This window comes from Lutra lutra, chromosome 14, assembly GCF_902655055.1.
Source record: "Lutra lutra chromosome 14, mLutLut1.2, whole genome shotgun sequence".
Taxonomy (NCBI): Eukaryota; Metazoa; Chordata; class Mammalia; order Carnivora; family Mustelidae; genus Lutra; species Lutra lutra.
Genome location: NC_062291.1, coordinates 21,364,342 through 21,381,846, shown reverse-complemented (window position 1 = coordinate 21,381,846; position 17,505 = coordinate 21,364,342). Strand labels below are relative to the sequence as shown.

The 17,505-nt window shown below is 35.0% G+C and overlaps 1 protein-coding gene across 1 annotated transcript in view; it reads right to left on the bottom strand.

Moving 5' to 3' along the window:
- Positions 1-1,604: 1,604 nt before the first annotated feature.
- The window catches only part of UBE2D1 (ubiquitin conjugating enzyme E2 D1), a 38,569-nt gene continuing 22,668 nt past the window's right edge, over positions 1,605-17,505 (bottom strand). Inside the window, exons 2-7 of the mRNA XM_047702367.1 lie at positions 10,534-10,597; positions 10,409-10,440; positions 7,384-7,461; positions 6,215-6,320; positions 3,255-3,348; positions 1,605-2,489 (exon numbers count right to left, since the gene is read on the bottom strand). Of these exons, the coding sequence (XP_047558323.1) occupies positions 2,444-2,489; positions 3,255-3,348; positions 6,215-6,320; positions 7,384-7,461; positions 10,409-10,440; positions 10,534-10,597 (420 nt within the window). The 3' untranslated portion in view covers positions 1,605-2,443. The remainder of the gene's footprint in view (positions 2,490-3,254; positions 3,349-6,214; positions 6,321-7,383; positions 7,462-10,408; positions 10,441-10,533; positions 10,598-17,505) is intronic.

The following is a 17,505-nucleotide window of genomic DNA, read 5'->3' as shown; positions in this document are numbered from 1 at the left end:
CAGAGGCAAGTAGGAAGTCTGTACTTCAGGAATCAAATGCAAATATGGGAGATGAGGGGGAGGCTGCCCTTACAACTTGTAGCTCTGACTTACTGTATGTGACATTTACAAGTGCCCAGAATTCAACTTGAATATTGTTTTTAACTGTCTTGAAATACCCAAGACTTCAAGAGGTACTATCCAAAACTCCAAAAGACTACCTGTTTTTCTCATTCCAAGGGTCCCTAAATCAATGGTTACTTTATGGAGGAAGGCCCCTGACTTCGGACTTGCAGTTCTAAAAGGTTAAGTGATATATCCTTCTAGAATTAAGCAAAAATGACAGAGCTAAAATGGTGACTTGGCCCATCATTATGTCACCACAGAATTCTTAAGGTTTTTATTTAATATGAGAACTTGTGCTCACTCCTCTGGAGTCTGGTCACACAATTCAGGTGTAAGCAAAGGCAAACAAGAATTAGGTGAGTTTCAAAACTTTTAATAAAGGAAAAAAAAGACACTTCCAAAAATAAATGTCACACAAATCAAAGTTTTTAAAAAAGTGAAAGATATTCAAGAAACAAAATCCTTTACTATCAAAATATACTAAATATTTAAATCTAATGAACTTGAGTGTTCAAATTCTGGGTGAATGTAGCTTATAATCATATACCTAGTAAAGCAGTGTTTTTCATGATATGTTTGTTTCAAGACATTACTTAATATAGTTACTTTTTAAACCTATGTTTTCTTAAACATCCATTTCACAATTCATTTAAATATTTTTACACTCATTTATAAAAACACATGTTCTAACAATGGGTTATTTTGTGCTTTAATAATAATGATCCATGGTAAAATACTTAAGTGATTTAAATGCTTTACTAATGACTACATCCATCACAGATTCTTATTCTTGCACACTTACACAGCTACTGCAATAATCCAAAGAGCTACAACTCTTCTTAAAAATGACACTCACTCAAAGTTTGGTAAGCATGCTAAATAATTAGAAATGTATTTTTTTTCCAAGTTAGAACGTTAGAACTTTCTAGCTTTCTTTAAAATCTGCAAAGATAAGCTGCTTATTTAAGCCACTTTTAACTGGAAATTTATAAAAACAGAGGAAAGCATCATTTTAGAATTTTCTTTATAACATCTATAGTAAAAAATGGATGTCTTCTTTCAAACTGTGATGGCACTAAACTGCTATTTTAAAAATTCTAGATTTTAAAATGTTAAGAAATTACAATGTCCATTCTACCTAGAGGGGCATTTTAATAATTAAACTATTTTTCAGGTCAATACTTTCTTCAGTGTGGGTGACACTGCCTTATATTCATCACAGTACCTTAGTAAATGATTCACTTAAAATGTGATCCAAGACAAACCCCAACTTACTCTAAATTCTCTTCTATAACAAGGGTCCAGTGTGTTCCATCCTCTAGACTAATAATATGGTAAACAAATACAAATCTAAAGCAATAAAATTTATATAATTAATGGCAATGAATATCAAATACAATAGACCTCATTTGCACAATTTGGAATTAATTTGCATGCAAAATTTTATAGTTTTGATCCTTACTTATAGATAATTTATTTCTTTAAGTAATCAAGACAAATAGTAGAAAAAGCATTTTATTTATATGGAAAAAGCTACATTAATATCTGTAAAAGGTGTCAATATAACATTGCCTACACAGAAGAAAAACTCAAATGTGAGTAGCAACAAATAAAAGTTACACATCTTCCTACTTAGCAGTGCAATTAATTCACATTGCAATAAAGTTAAGTCAAGTATAACAAAATCAAAACAAGTGTTTCTCCATAATCAGGATACTGAGAATTACAGTGTAAAGATCCTTTCAGGTTTAAGAAATCTGCAATCAATCTACCAATCAATTACCCTAAGACAAGGGAGACAGACAGTTAATTCATTTAATTACCAGCTGTTGGGTTTTTTTAATACTGTTCACAGGAAAAGGGTAATGAGTTGACATACATGTAAATAGAATATATTTAGTCTATACAGTAAAAAAATACAAATTATAAAGTGAGCTAACAAAGAATGAATCTGAATACAGATTTATAAAACTGATGACATCTTAGACAACACATACAGCATTTCTCATGTAAAAACATTTAGTTTCAGCAAAAAATAATTTGGTTGCTTTTCAGATGCATTGCAGATCTTGTAAGCTGAAGATGCAGATGTCCAAATATCTTAAAAACCATAATAAATGTCTTTCTCAATGCATACAAAATGACAAATGCTCTCATCACAGTCTGAAGGGTATTTTTGGAAGTTTGTTTTGTCTTGCTTCAGAAATACATGTAAAATGGGTAAAAATCAAAGGATTTCATGATACAATGAAACAGTAAACAGTGCTCAATTTACTGCTAATGTTGAAAAAAACCTAGATTTTACAGTACTCTGGTATATATGAAATTTTTTTTGACTTTACATTGCATATTTCTGAGTCCATTCTCTTGCATGTCTGTTGTATCTGTAGGTATACAAAAGGGATATAATAATAACAGACAAAATGAATCTTTTAGAAGAACTATTTATATAAAACTGTATGTTCTACCTTTTTACACTTAATTGCAATAATTATTCATACGCCAATTACTGAGTCAATGTGACTTAGGCTCATATATTAAATAAAATAGAAAACAACAAGTGATTTTTTAACTGATTGATTTCTCTACAACCAATACAGAAACATGCCTAAATTATAAACAACAAAATAAGAAATCAATTTCTAACAGAAGTCTATAAAAGCCAACCCTGAATGGGCATCACCTATAAAATGCAAATGAATCAATGGTTCCAGCAAGATGAAACAGCTTGAAAATTGGGTCAGTTTGGAGGGGGTTAGGGATAACTTCTCTTCCTGGGAGAAAAATATTCAAGGCTTTCCAATTATCAAATTCTTTAATTTTAAATTTACTACCCAGAACTATATATATGGTTCTCTCCTATCAAAAAACAGACATATTACACAAATGCAGAACATGTACTATTAAATAGTAAAGGACTAAACACTGTATGGGAAGGAATAATATCTCTTGTAAAAAGACTAATAAAGATAGGCAAACTTAGTACAAGTTTGTAAAAAGTTTGTAAAAAGACTAATAAAGATAGACAAACTTAGTACAATTAACACAATTAAATGTACTTAAATACTTAAATATATTGATAATACTTATGTTTTGGCAGACCACACAGAAATACACCCAGGCAGAAACTTATATAAGTAAACACTTACTTTTCTTTGTCTGATTTATAGATTTGTGCAATATCTGGTACTAAGGGGTCATCTGGATTAGGATCACAAAGTAGAGAACATATGGACAATAAAACTAGATTGAAAAAAGAACATCACATCAGATAATGATCTTTCTGCTTTATAACAATTACATATATGAAAACACTTTTACTGAATATAGACAATGAACTCATAAAGAAAACAAAATCAAAGGAGCATGTTAAATTACTTTTTAGACTAACTTTGCTAAGGAACAAATATTTCTAATTTTTAATTAGAAATTATAAAATTAGCATACAATGTATATAATACAAAATCACTATAACTTTTGAAGTTTTAAATTTTATTTGAATTTCTACTTATTTAAAAAATGTACATTTATAAAGTAACTAAACATTTAATCTGAAGAGTTCTCTATAAAAATAATTTTAGGTAACACGTACATATGCCAAATATGGTACCTAATCAAAACATTTTTAGAACAGCATCCTAACTTTAGATTTTTTTTTTTAAGATTTTATTTATTGATATGAGGAAAAGAGCACACAAGCAGGGGAGCAGCAGGCAGAGGGAGAGGCAGGCTCCCTGTTGAGCAAGGAGCCCAATGAGGGACTCAAACTTAGGATCCTGCCTAGGATCATGATCTGAATCGAAGGCAGATACTTAACCAACTGACCACCCAGGCATCCCTAGGTATTTTTTAAAGATACTTTTGTACTTTAATAAGGAAACCATCCATGTTTTAATTTATTTTAATGCAGAAAATCTATGTTCTAATCAATTCAAAGTACAGCAAACAAATTACAGTTAACAGTCCAAACCATTTTGGACTCATTGTTTATGCACTTTTTTTATTTTGGCTTAGTGCTACAGTTTGCCTACAAAGAAGAAATATTTGTCAGGTTTTTTTCAATGAATCTTTTATTCCATGTACATTATTTGTATCACACTCATTTAAAAATAATATGAACAATTATCAATACATAACTTGTATGCTTTAAAATATAAGTGAAAATTATAAAAGTAGTTGTTTCTTCCCACATCAAAATACTAATTCATATAGCTACATTCTTAAAAACAATTTAAGTATCTGAAAAAGTAAGGAACAAGGACTCTGGTTCCTGATTTGTCTGTTATGATTGCATGCCATGACTTCTGAGGATGTACGCGGAATCTTTGGAAGAACATTTCAAGATGTTCTACTATGTTCCTTTATCTTTTCCTACTCTTGCAAATCCACAAGCAAAATTTATAAAGCAGAGTTAATTTCTTAAATAACACAGAAAGGGAGTTGTTAAGGGCTAATGAAAAAAATTAGTATTTTATTCATCTTCCTTATCTTCCATCTGCCTACTGAAATTTTAAGGCTTTTATATTAAACTATTAGGGTAGATTATCTAGGCTCACATCTCCAGAGTTTCCAGACTAAACTCACAATAGAAAGCAAAATAAGACATTTAAAATATAAAAAAGTAGAAAATGTACAAATAAGCAAAGTATAAGCTACCTTATAAAATAAGGCAAGAGGGAAATTCCTCATTTCCCACTCCTGCTGCCAAGAGCAATGTGCCCTGATTTCACTACAATGTACACAAATCAAATGTTTTAAGTTAAAGAAAAAGGTAATAATAGTTAACATTCAGTCGAATGTCTTCTATGTGCCAGATGCACTGTGACCTTACACGGTAATACTCCTATAATCCTCATTTTACATATGAGGACAGCGAGGCTACTTGAAATTCTTCTTCAAGGGCAGTTTCCAGAAGCCAAGAATACTAATTAATATTTATAAAAAGCTACCGATGTTAGAAAATTAGTGCTCAATATCTGGCAGTCTGCCATTTCTTTTGTATGTGTAAGTACTTAACCACTTACACCAAATGAATTACATTTCCATTTCCATTCCAGGAAAGAGTATATTAATTTGAATAATCCTGTGACACAAAAACTTTCTTGCATCTAGTACATAACAGTTATACTATGTGATTTTTAAAAAGACACTAGAATCAACATGAACATTTTATACAAACATTTTAGGTCAGAAAAACTGCCATTCATAATAACTAGCTGATGTGAAGGGCTACTACTTATCTAATATTTGAAATATTATCGCTGTGGACCCTGCTTCCTAAAAACCTAATCACTTTAAAAAATAAGTTAAACATGAAGGGAGCATTTATTAAAAAGATTTTTTTAAATGAGCACAGGTTCATTCCTCCCCTGAATCCTTCAGGAGAAATAATTTTCTTAAATTTTATAAAAAGGGAAAACTATCAAATTACTTCAGGGACAGGAGCTTCTAACTCAAAACAGTATTTTCTAATGGTTGGGTTCTCTTCTGCTGGAGAAACAAGACATGAATTAAGAGGGCTAGCACAGCAGAAACTATTGGCTAGGTACTAGAAGGTCTACATATACATCTGATAATTTAGCAAGAAAAAAGTATGTATCTGTTAAAGCTGAGAATCCACATGGATTATGTTATCAGTCATAAATAATGCTATTGGTTATTAAAAGTTTAGACTAACATCCTAATAAATATACTGCATTATTCTAAAGTGTGAAATGTGTCTTCTTAGATGAAGTAAGAGATGTAAAGCTTTACTCATTACACTAACAATTCTATTTAATAAACGGCACAACTGATCCTAAAATCTTATTTTCACTCGGTCTCTCTCTTTAAAGCCCAAACTAAAGGGGTAAAATGTCAGTAGGCTCAACCAAATTTCTAGTTCTAACATATTTAAATTTGTCTCATTTTATTATTAAGATTTGACCATTAACCACATCACGCTGACAAAAGCAAAAGAGTAATAGAAGAGCTATGAAAGCAAAGCAAAATCAAAGCAGGAGAAAACAGTAAATTTTTTTTTTTTTTAAACTTTAGTCCCTAGATAGTTCTGCTGTATTTTTCTTGTCTCACTGTTATCAATAGTTATAAATCTGGTAAATAAAATTACCTTTTGATACAGTCAGAGCTGGTGACCATTGTGACCTCAGGATATCAAGACAAATACTTCCATTACTGTTTATGTTTGGATGGTAAATTTTTGTTGTGAAAGCAATCTATAAATAAAACAAAACAAGAACGTGACAACCCACAAACTATGAACAAAACAGAACCAATCTGCTCTAGGGTAAAATGTCCTCAATTTTACATGACCTTAGAGGAGAAATTCAACAACAAATTGAGCATCTACTTTGTGTACATAGTTTTAGCTCCTGGGAGTGTGAAAGCAAATAGTCAGTTTCCCCTTGACCCCCTGAAACTGAGAAGTATTTTGGAATATAATAAATAAATCTATATTAGCTGATATGACTGCCTGAGTAGTACCTGGAGTAATTAACCATGGGTTTCATCATCCCTCAAAGTAATCCATTTCTTAATTTGATTATCATTGATACCTACAAATGACAATGAATCTAAAAATAGAGTGCTGACCCTGTTCCAGCAGAAAGTTGAGGGTCCTCAGCCTGTTATCTATCCTAAGGGATCTGCTAAGAATTCTAATCTTCCACAAGAGTTGTTGTTAAATTGTTTCATATATATAATGTTAGTCAGGTGTTTTTAAAAATCTAAAATAATTATTCGGAGTGGAAGTATTTGTTAATAAACTTCTCCCTCCTTGATGTCACCATCATTTATTTACTCTTCAGATCCAGTTTAAATTTAATGTAATAAGGAAATGTTTTTCTTTTTCTTACCACACTTAATAAAGGGACTGTGTCACATTTATTTTTGTATTCCCCAATGTTAACAGAACACTGGAGGTACTCAATAAATTTTTGTTGAATAACAACTTAAGAACTGAGAAATAGGGTCAACTTTCAAAGATAATCCCCTGAATACAAAAGTGTGATTCTTGACCATAAAAAAACTTCCCAAACTACATATATCTAAGGAGGAGGGGAAAAAAAGGTAAGGAAGCTAATTTGTCATATAATAGATACAGCCTTTTGTTTTACAGATATAGTCCAATATTTGAATAAGCATATTTTAAATTCAGTGATTTTACAGAATAGTTTGAACATGTTAAGCTACCCACAGTCTGTGACATCATGTACATATCTTGGGATACAGAGTAAAATCTCTGACAAGGAGTCAAATCAATCATAAAAATGAAAATACCTTTGGTGGCTTAAAAGGATAGTCTGTCGGAAAATGTACAGTGAGAAAGAAGACTCCACCTTGATAGGCGCTATCAGGCTGAAATTACAAATATTTGCATTAGTGATTACTATATTTATTTAGTGATTATTGTATTTATTTAGTAACCTAAGATGATTTCCCCCCAAATTGATTTGGGGGAAAAAAAAAAAGCCATCATTCTGTCCTAAGTTCAAATCATTTACCTTGAAAACAGGTTTCCCTTTGCAGGTATGAAGGAAGAATCTTCAATAATCATGATGACATCAAAGTTAAACACAAAAATAGGACACACACAGTGGTGTGACTTACCTAAACAGATCTTTTTATGAGTCTAGAGTTTTATAGATTAGTATACACACACGATTGCTTTGAGAAAAGAAGAATTTTTCCGCAGCAGTAATCAGTATGGGAAACAGGGTTTGGGCTAGTATTTATTTACCTTCTTATTTATAAAACTTAAAATCTGATGGTCGTATTTTTTTTTTTAAGATTTATTTATTTTAGAGAGAGTGCAAGCAGGGGGAGGGGCAGAGGGGAAAAGACAATCCTGAACAGACTCCTCACGGAGCAGGGAAACTGACATGGGAATTGATCCCATGATCCTGAGATCAGACCTGAGCGGAAATCAATAGTCAGCACGCTTAACTGACTGAGCTACGGAGGGCACCAATGGTCATCCTTTAAGGGGCAAGAATAGAAATGAAATAAAAAGACCAAGTTATAAAAAGGAAAGGCTACATGACACGCAATTCAGACCTCCAATCTTCACGTAGCAACAGTTTACAATAGAATGTGGAAAACGCAAAAAAGCTCAAAATAAAACTAGATAAATTCAATAGTCATTGAATCAAATTAGGAACCAACTTTATAGGAAGAATTTAAATTTGGCCATATTTCTTTATGGCAGTTAGAAAATACATTTAATATTACAAGCAAGAAAAAAATGATAAAGAATAAAGGTAAAATCTATTTTAATTCCTTTATATATATTCCTTCATATATATACACACACACACATATATATTCCTATATATATATATGTGTGTATACACACACACACACACACACACACGTATATTCATATATCTACTTACATATATATAATTTATTTATTTGAGAAAGAGGGCATGAGCAGGGGGAGGAACAGAGGGACAAGCATAACATAGGGCTAAATCCCAGGACCCTGAGATCATGATCTAAGCCAAAGTCAAATGCTTAACCAACTGAGCCACCCAGGTGCCCCTCCTTAATATTTAATTAAATTTTTCATGCTATCATGTTATATTACCACTTTGGTAATAACAGCAAAACTATCATTACTTCCTCAAGTGTCTGCATATACATTAGAGGACTATACTGTATAATTATTCTAACTATATATAGTTTAATTCTAGTTCTTCAAAAGTTAAAGGGAATGTAGAAAATGTAAATGAATTCAAATGATATTAGAGAGTGGCATGTTTGCATTACCAAAATAAAGGGGTTATGGGTAACACAATTGTAACCATTTGCTACATGTGATTCATCTAAGGAATATCTGTGAAGGGCTATAATTCAAATGGTAAGGGTGGGCCTTTAAATAATAGTATTTTGGGGCGCCTGGGTGGCTCAGTGGGTTAAAGCCTCTGCCTTCGGTTCAGGTCATGATCCCAGGGTCCTTGGATCGAGCCCTGCATCGGGCTCTCTGCTCAGCGGGGAGCCTGCCTCCCTTCCTCTCTCTCTGCCTGCCTCTCTGCCTAGCTGTGATCTCTGTCTGTCAAATAAATAAATAAAATCTTTAATAAATAAATAATAGTATTTTGAAGGTTCTTAGTAAGCAATGAAAAACAAATAATTAGATTCTTCAAGTTGTTCTTTAAATATATTGTATTTTACCCTTAGAAAAAACTAACTTAACATAACAGTTTAGTAATTTGAGACATTTGCCCAAGACTCCTGCTCTGAAAATTCAGTATTTGTTTTTAAAAGTGAAACACAAGTAATATGATTAAAACCTCTATGCCTTACTAGATAAAATTCTTTCAGGGGAGGGAAAGAATGATGTTCATGTAAACAGGGTACTCGTATGTATATTCTCACCCAGAAAGTTGTCAACAATGCCCATTCCTATGCGATCAGATTTTTGTGCACAAAAAGAAAAGTCTGTTTCAAGTCATAACTGCCTCTAGGTACAGAAAGAAATAATCTTAACAAGGGTAGTAAGTGTTAAGTAAAGCCAGTCATAAAATAGGTAATTCTGAGTTCAGTACAAGACAACCAAACTAAAAACAACACATTCAGGGGTTGGCAAAGACAGATCTGTTGCAATTCTCTTACCAGTTCCCTCTCACACACAGGAACAGTGAAGAGTTACTGCAAACTGGTGCTTGTTATTGCAGGTATTCCACTGCTGAGTTAATCAGAGTCATTTCTACCCTACTAAAATTATTTTTTTCTTTTACAAAAATTGTTGATTTGAAGGTAATTATACTGGGTTCTGAACAACTGACTTTTGTGCTTAAAAACAGATAAAGCAAATGTATAACATATAGCCTGGGTGCTAATGGTGGGTGATCCATGACTATGTATAATGACCAGGGATTTGTCAAAGGGAAACATCAAAGTGATCCAAACAAGTGATTTGCTACCAGTGCTCCAGAAAATCATCAAAAATCCTTTCACTGTGTTTTGTTTCCTGAGTGTTCAGAGTACATGAAAACTCAACCTTAGCCACAAACATCTCATCAAAGGTGAAATGGTAAGAATGAGGTATGGCCAGGGGCGCCTGGGTGGCTCAGTGGGTTAAGCCGCTGCCTTCGGCTCAGGTGATGATCCCAGGTCCTGGGTTCGAGCCCCACATTGGGCTCTCTGCTCAGCAGGGAGCCTGTTTCCTCCTCTCTCTCTGCCTGCCTCTCTGCTTACTTGTGATTTCTCTCTGTCAAATAAATAAATAAAATCTTTAAAAAAAAAAAAAGAATGAGGTATGGCTGAGGGAATTAATTTCATATATATGAATCATACTTACAGGTCCCATAATAGTTGCTTGCCAGTGGAACACTGAAACAAACAAAGGAGTTTTGGAGTCATTAACAAACGTTCAAACCTATATTATTAATGGTAGCAAAATCCTAGCAAGACAGCAAAGCTTACAGTCATCCCCCACGGGTCCAGCGGAACAATGAGCAGGTGGGTCTCGTTGTAGATCACTTAATTCCTGAAGCAAAGCAAAAATACTTAAGGTTAATTGTTTTTCTAGTGAAACAAGCATAATAATCTATGAAGACACCAACTATTTACTTTAAAATTAAATTTGAGGCAGGTCTATTCAAAATATGAAAACAGAAAATGTAGTTACTGATTGGTAGAAGAGCATGGCAAGTACTAAATTCTTTCATGAAATATCACCAAACCCTGAATAAGTTAAATGGATTAAAATACTGTTTTTTGGGGCACCTGGGTGGCTCAGTGGGTTAAAGCCTCTGCCTTCGGCTTCGGTCACGATCCCGGGGTCCTGGGTTCGAGCCCCGCATCGGGCTCTCTGCTAAGCGGGAAGCCTGCTTCCTCCTCTCTCTCTCTCTGCCTGCCTCTCTGCCTACTTGTGATCTCTCTCTGTCAAATAAATAAATAAAATCTTTAAAAAAAAAAAAAAAGACCACCTGATCCTTGTCCAGGGGTTCAGTTTAAAAATACTGTTTTTCTCTAACATCCCTAAGACAAAAATATTGAATCATTATCTACTGTACACAAGGTAATTTATATAACTGCTAGGTATATATAAGAACTACTAGAAGAATGTTATATTAATACCATATGAATAGACAAACATCTTCAAAGGTTTACAATCTAATTTGAGAGGGATGGCTTCCAAAGAAATGGATATTGAGAGAACAACCTACCTGAAGGTTAAATGGAAAGAAAGGAGAGAAGTCAGGCCATATTTGGAAGCCTAGCACATTGATTCATATGCTTTCTTCTGTTCTCAAGGAAGCAAAGGAAGGACCATGGAAATGACAGTTTAGAGTTGGCTGGTCCTCGGCTGGCATTCTAGTTCTACCATAATCAGCATTACAAGCCTTGGGGAAATCACTCGACTTCCTTATCTTCACCCCAAATATGAAAGGTATAAATTCAATATAAAAGATCATACACTAGGACTGAGGTAACTACTTTAGTTTGGAAGATCAGAACATGTCTTTGAGGTAGTGGCAGCTAAGAAGAAAAGTAAAGGATGAGTGGGAGTTCATTTTGGGAGAAATGAGTGACACTACGAGGTAGAGCACACTAAGATGAGGCTGAAAAAGTGGGCAGAGGCTAGGCAGACAACTGAGAACAATACATACCACACTAAGAACTGTGGGTTTTTAAGAAGTTGTGTGATCTGATTTAAAAGATTGTTGACTGATCTTTGTATTGAATAGACTAGAGATGAGAAAGAGTAGAAGCTATTAGTTACTATAGGTGAGAAAAATGAGGGCTTGGAGTGGAGACGCAGCAATGAGATAAAAGAAATATTTTAAAGGGCTTACCTCTCACAGGATTGGAGGATGAGTAACATGTCCAGTTAAGGAGAGAGGTCACAGATATGTATCATGAAGATCAGTGGCAGCTAACATTTACTCCTTGTTTTAATGTCCCAACAACTCTCAGAGATAGGTGTTATTATGCTCCCCATTTTACAGATGAAGACAGACACATGTCTCAGTGTCCTCACATAACTAGTATAAGGTGGAAGTGGGATTCACACCCTGGCGGTCAAACCGGTAGCTTTTCAGCTTCACAAATGTACAAACGTAGATTCCATTTACTGACATGGGGGAATGCTGAAAGACAAGTTTATTCAGAAAGTAGACATATTGAATTGGTAATGCCTGTGGTTTCGAAGGAAAATGAAGTTCAACATGCAGGTCTGGAGCTTAAAAGAGGACTAGACTAGAAACTGGAAAATCACTGTATATACCTGGTATTTAAAACTGTTGGGATGATATAAACCTTTTCATGGGAACACATGTAAATATTGTGTATCATCAAATCTAAGATGCCATCGACCATAAATCACATCCTTATTTTTTGTACCAATAATTAAGGAGAAATGTTGACAACTAATTTTAAGACAACATCAATTATAAGATGCATCCAGATTTTAGAAATGTTAAAATGAAAAATATGTGCACCTGAGAATCATGCAATATGGTAATTACAACAATGAGTTCAGTGTTCTAACAGACAGATAAGGAATAGGATGTGGCAGGGAAAGCTTTCCTAAGAAAGTGATATATAAGCTAAAAACGGAGCCAAGTACAAACTCTGGTCTCCTTCTTCCAAGTCTTCTCTGGTATATATCTTGGTCCGTTCATTTGTTTTCGTTGCTATTATCTTTACAGCTAGTGCTGTACTCTTCTTCCTGATAATAATTAACTAACAGAGCAGCTTCTTTGGTCCAAGTATAATTAAAAAATAAAGAGGAATATTTCAGTCCTTGACTTAGTGATAATGGTTAATGTGATAATGGTACCATTACTCCACTGCCACATGATCTTGGGCAAAACATTGTTTTTTGTTTTTTTTTTTAACTCTCCAAACCTTCATTTAATGTAAAGTGGCATTACCACTTTTATCCATAGTTTCTATAACAAGAGAAACGATACATGTGAAATGTACAGCAATCTCTGACATATAGTAAGCATTCAAGTAAATGTTAATATGGAGTGGATAACAACCACCCAATTCTCTAGTAGCAGAATGCAATTATTTAACCAGTTTAAATGACTGGGGGAGGAGTTCCCAAGTCACATACCCATCTGAAGTGACTGTGCTTTATTTAATAGTTTTCTAAACTGGGCTTTTAGGAGGTTGCTTCTGAAAATATTAATCATGTTGAGTTTTCTAAACATTAGTATAAATGGGTAAATGGGACGACTCTGCCCTTATTTTAACTAGAAAACTAGTTATTTTGAAAATCAATTTCTGTACTTAAAAAACTGGAATTTATTTGCATGTATATATTTTACAGAGCTACTATATATGTGAATAAGTCATACCTATGCATAAATACACATTTATTTTGTATACTAACAAAAAACCCCAAATTATAATTTGTAATGGCCTTAAATCATGTTCAAATTTCAAATGTTAGACTGTTTTCAAATCTCTTAAAATAATATAGAAAAGTCAAGGTTTTCTTGTTCATATGTTTTTGTGCCCTGATTCTTCCTCCTCTGTTAGGAGCAGTTAGAGCTCAGAATGAGAAACAAAAACCTCACAACTGAACTGCAAAGGTCAGGTTCTTAAGTTGTCTATTTAAAGCTCACTTATAGGAAAGTGGCAGCTGACAGTACCTCAAACATTCTTCAGAGTGAGACTGGTCATTACTTACTAATAATGACACTAATGCTTAGGTGAAGAGACTTAAACATCATAGACTCTTTAGGATTCTAAATGCCTACTGTTCTATCCCTTTCTCAGACCCTGTTATATTTGGAAATACGTGACTGAAACTATGGTATATCAGTATAGACAGAATGACCAACAGAAAACAAAAGGCTCAAAATATACCCTCCCTCACTCACAAAAATAGAGACCTTAAATCTGAAAAAAGAAAAATGAGTAATTCTGAGATGTGCTAAGAGTGTGAAAATATGTAACAACAAAAGTACAACCAAACAAACCAAATCTCCACTCTTTTCTTCTTAGCCTATTCAGCAGCCAGTATACTTTAATTTTTTTTATTTGAACATTTTATTTTATCTTATTTTATTTAAATTATATCCATTTAAATGATCTTGGAACACTGCATTAAAAACTAATGATGTATTTTATGATGACTAACATAACACGATAAAAAATTATGTTCATTTAGCCAACATATAGTACATCATTGGTTTTTGATGTAGTGTTCAACAATTCATCAGTTGCATATAACACCCAGTGCTCATTATCACACGTGCCCTCCTTAATGCCCATCATCAGGTTACCCCATCCCACAACTCCCCTCCCTTCTGCAACCCTCAGTGTGTCTCCCGGAGTCCAGAGTTTCTCATAGTTTGTCTCCCTCCCTGATTTCTTCCCATTCAGTTTTCCCTCCCTTTCTCTGTGGTCCTCCATACTATTCCTTATGTTCCACATAAGACTGAAACCAAATGATATGTCTCTACTTGACATATTTCACATAGAATAATACTGTCCAATTCCATGTTGATGCAAATGATGGGTATTCAACCTTTCTGATGAGGCTGAGTAATACTCCATTGTATATATGAACTACATCTTATTTATCCATGCCATCCGTTGAAGAACATCATGGCTCCTTCCACTGTTTGGCTATTGTGGACACTGTGGCTACAAACACTGGGGTGCAGGTGCCCCTTCTTTTCACGCCATCTGTATCTTTGGAGTAAATACCCAGTAGTGCAATTGCTGGGTCATAGAGCAGTTCTATTTTTAACATCTGAGGAACCTCCCTACTGTTTTTGAAAGTGGCTGCACCAATTTGCATACCCACCAACAGTGTAAGAAGATTTTTTTTTCTCCACATCCTTGCCAACATTTGTTCCTCCGTCTTGTTAATTTTGGCCATTCTAACTGGTCAAAGGTGGTATCTCATTGTGGTTTTGATTTGTATTTCCCTGATGGCAAGTGATGTGGAGCATTTTTCATGTGTCTATTGGCCATTTGGATGTCTTCTCTGGAAAAGTGTCTGTTCATGTCTTCTGCCCATTTCTTGACTGAATTATTTGTTTTTTGGGTCTTGAGTTTAGAAGTTCTTTACAGATCTTAGACACCAGCCCTTTATCTGTAATGTCATTTGCAAATATCTTCTCCCATTCCGTGAGATCCTCTTTAGTTTGCTGACTATTGCCTTTGCCATGAAAAAGCCTTTTATCTTGATGAAGTCTCAAATATTCATTTTTGCTTTTGCTTCCCTTGCCATTAGAGATGTGTCTTCAAAGAAGTCACTGTGGGGACACGTAGGTGGCTTAGTTGGTTAAGCGTCTGCCTTCAGCTAAGGTCATGATCATAAGTCTTGGGATAGAGTCTTGCACTGGGCTCCTTCCTCAGCCTGGGGCCTGCTTCTCCCTCTACCTGCTCTGCATGATGCCCTCCCTACTTAAATGTTCTCTCTAAAAAATAAATTTTAAAAAGTCCTAAAAAAAAAGGACAGAAGTCGCTGTGGCCAAGGTCAAAGAGGTTACTGCTTGTGTTTTCCTCTGGGATTTTAATGAATTCCTGTCTCATTAGGTCTTTCATGCATTCTGGGTTTATCTTTCTGTATGGTGTAAGAGAATGGTTCAGTTTCATTCTTCTGCATGTGGCTGTCCAATTTTTCCAGCACCATTTATTGAAGAGACTGTCTTTCTTCACTGGATATTCTTTCCTGCTTTGTCAAAGATGAGCTGACAGTTGAGGGTCTATTTCTGGGTTCCCTATTCTGTCCCACAGATCTCTGTGTCTGTTTTTGTGCCAATACAATGCTATCCTGATGATCACAGCTTTGTAATATACCTTGAAGCCATGCATTCTGGTGCCCTCAGTTTTTGTTTTCTTTTTCAACATTCCTCTGGGGATTCGGGATCTTTTCTGGTTCCATATAAATTTTAGGATTGTTTGCTCTGGCTCTGTGGAAATGTCGATGAAATTTTTTTTTTAAGATTTTATTTATTTCACAGACAGAGATCACAAGTAGGCAGAGAGGCAGGCAGAGAGAGAAGGGGAAGCAGGCTCCCTGCTGAGCAGAGAGCCTGATGCAGGGCTCGATACCAGGACACTGGAATCATGACCCAAGCCGAAAGCAGAGGCCTCAACCCACTGAGCCACCCAGGCGCCCCTGTCGATGGAATTTTGATAGGGATTGCACTGAATGTGTAGATTGCTCTGGACAGCATAAACATAACAATGTTTATTCTTCCAATCCATAAGTATGGGATGCTTTTCCATCTCTTTGAGTCTTCCTCAGTTTCTTTTCAACTTGACTTCTTCTTTGCTGATTTGAATGTCCTTTATTTCCTTTTGTTGTCTGATTGCTGAGGCTAGGATTTCTAGTATTACATTGAACAAAAGTGGTAAGAGTGGGCATCCCGGCTGTGTTCCTGACCCGAAGGGAAAAGCTTTCCGTTTTTCCCACTGAGAACATTTGTTGTGGGCTGTTCATAGATGCCTTTTATGGTTTTGAGGTATGTTCCCTCTATCTCTGTATTCTGAAAGAGTTTTAATCAGGAAAAGATGCTGCATTTTGTCAAATGCTTTTTTGCATCAATTGAGAGGATCAGAGGGTTCTTGTCTCTTCTTTTGCTAATGTGCTCTATCATGTTGATTGATTTGTGAATGTTTAACCACCTTGGATCCCGGGAATAAATCCCACCTGGTCCTGGTGAATAATCCTTTGAAGGTACTGTTGAATCCTATTGGCCAGGATCTTGTTGACTATCTTGGTGTCCATGTTCATCAGGGATATTGGTCAGTAATTTTCCTTTTTGATGGGGTCTTTGTCTGGCTTGGGGATCAGGGTAATGCTGGCCTCATAGAACGAGTTTGGAAGTTTTCCTTCCATTTCTATTTATTGGAACACCTTCAGTAGAATAAGTATGATTTCTTCTTTGAATGTTTGGCAGAATTCCCCTGGGAAACCACCTGGCCCTGGACTCTTGATCTTTGGCAGGTTTTGACGACTGTTTCAATTTCCCTGCTGGTTATCGGTCTGTTCAGATTGTCTATTTCTTCCTGTTTCAGTCTTGGTAGTTTTTTTTTTTTTTTTAAGATTTTATTTATTTGTCAGAGAGAGAGAGAGAGAGAGCGAGCACAGGCAGACAGAGTGGCAGGCAGAGGCAGAGGGAGAAGCAGGCTCCCCACAGAACAAGGAGCCCGATGTGGGACTCGATCCCAGGACGCTGGGATCATGACCTGAGCCGAAGGCAGTGGCTTAACCAACTGAGCCACCCAGGCGTCCCGTCAGTCTTGGTAGTTTATGAGTAACCAGGAATGCATCCATTTCTTCCAGATTCTCTAGTTTGTTGACATATAGCTGCTGGTAACAAGTTCTAATAATTGTCTCTATTTCCTTGGCTTTAGTCCTGATTTCTCCCCTTTCGTCACGATTTTATTAATTTGAATCCCTTCTCTTTTCTTTTA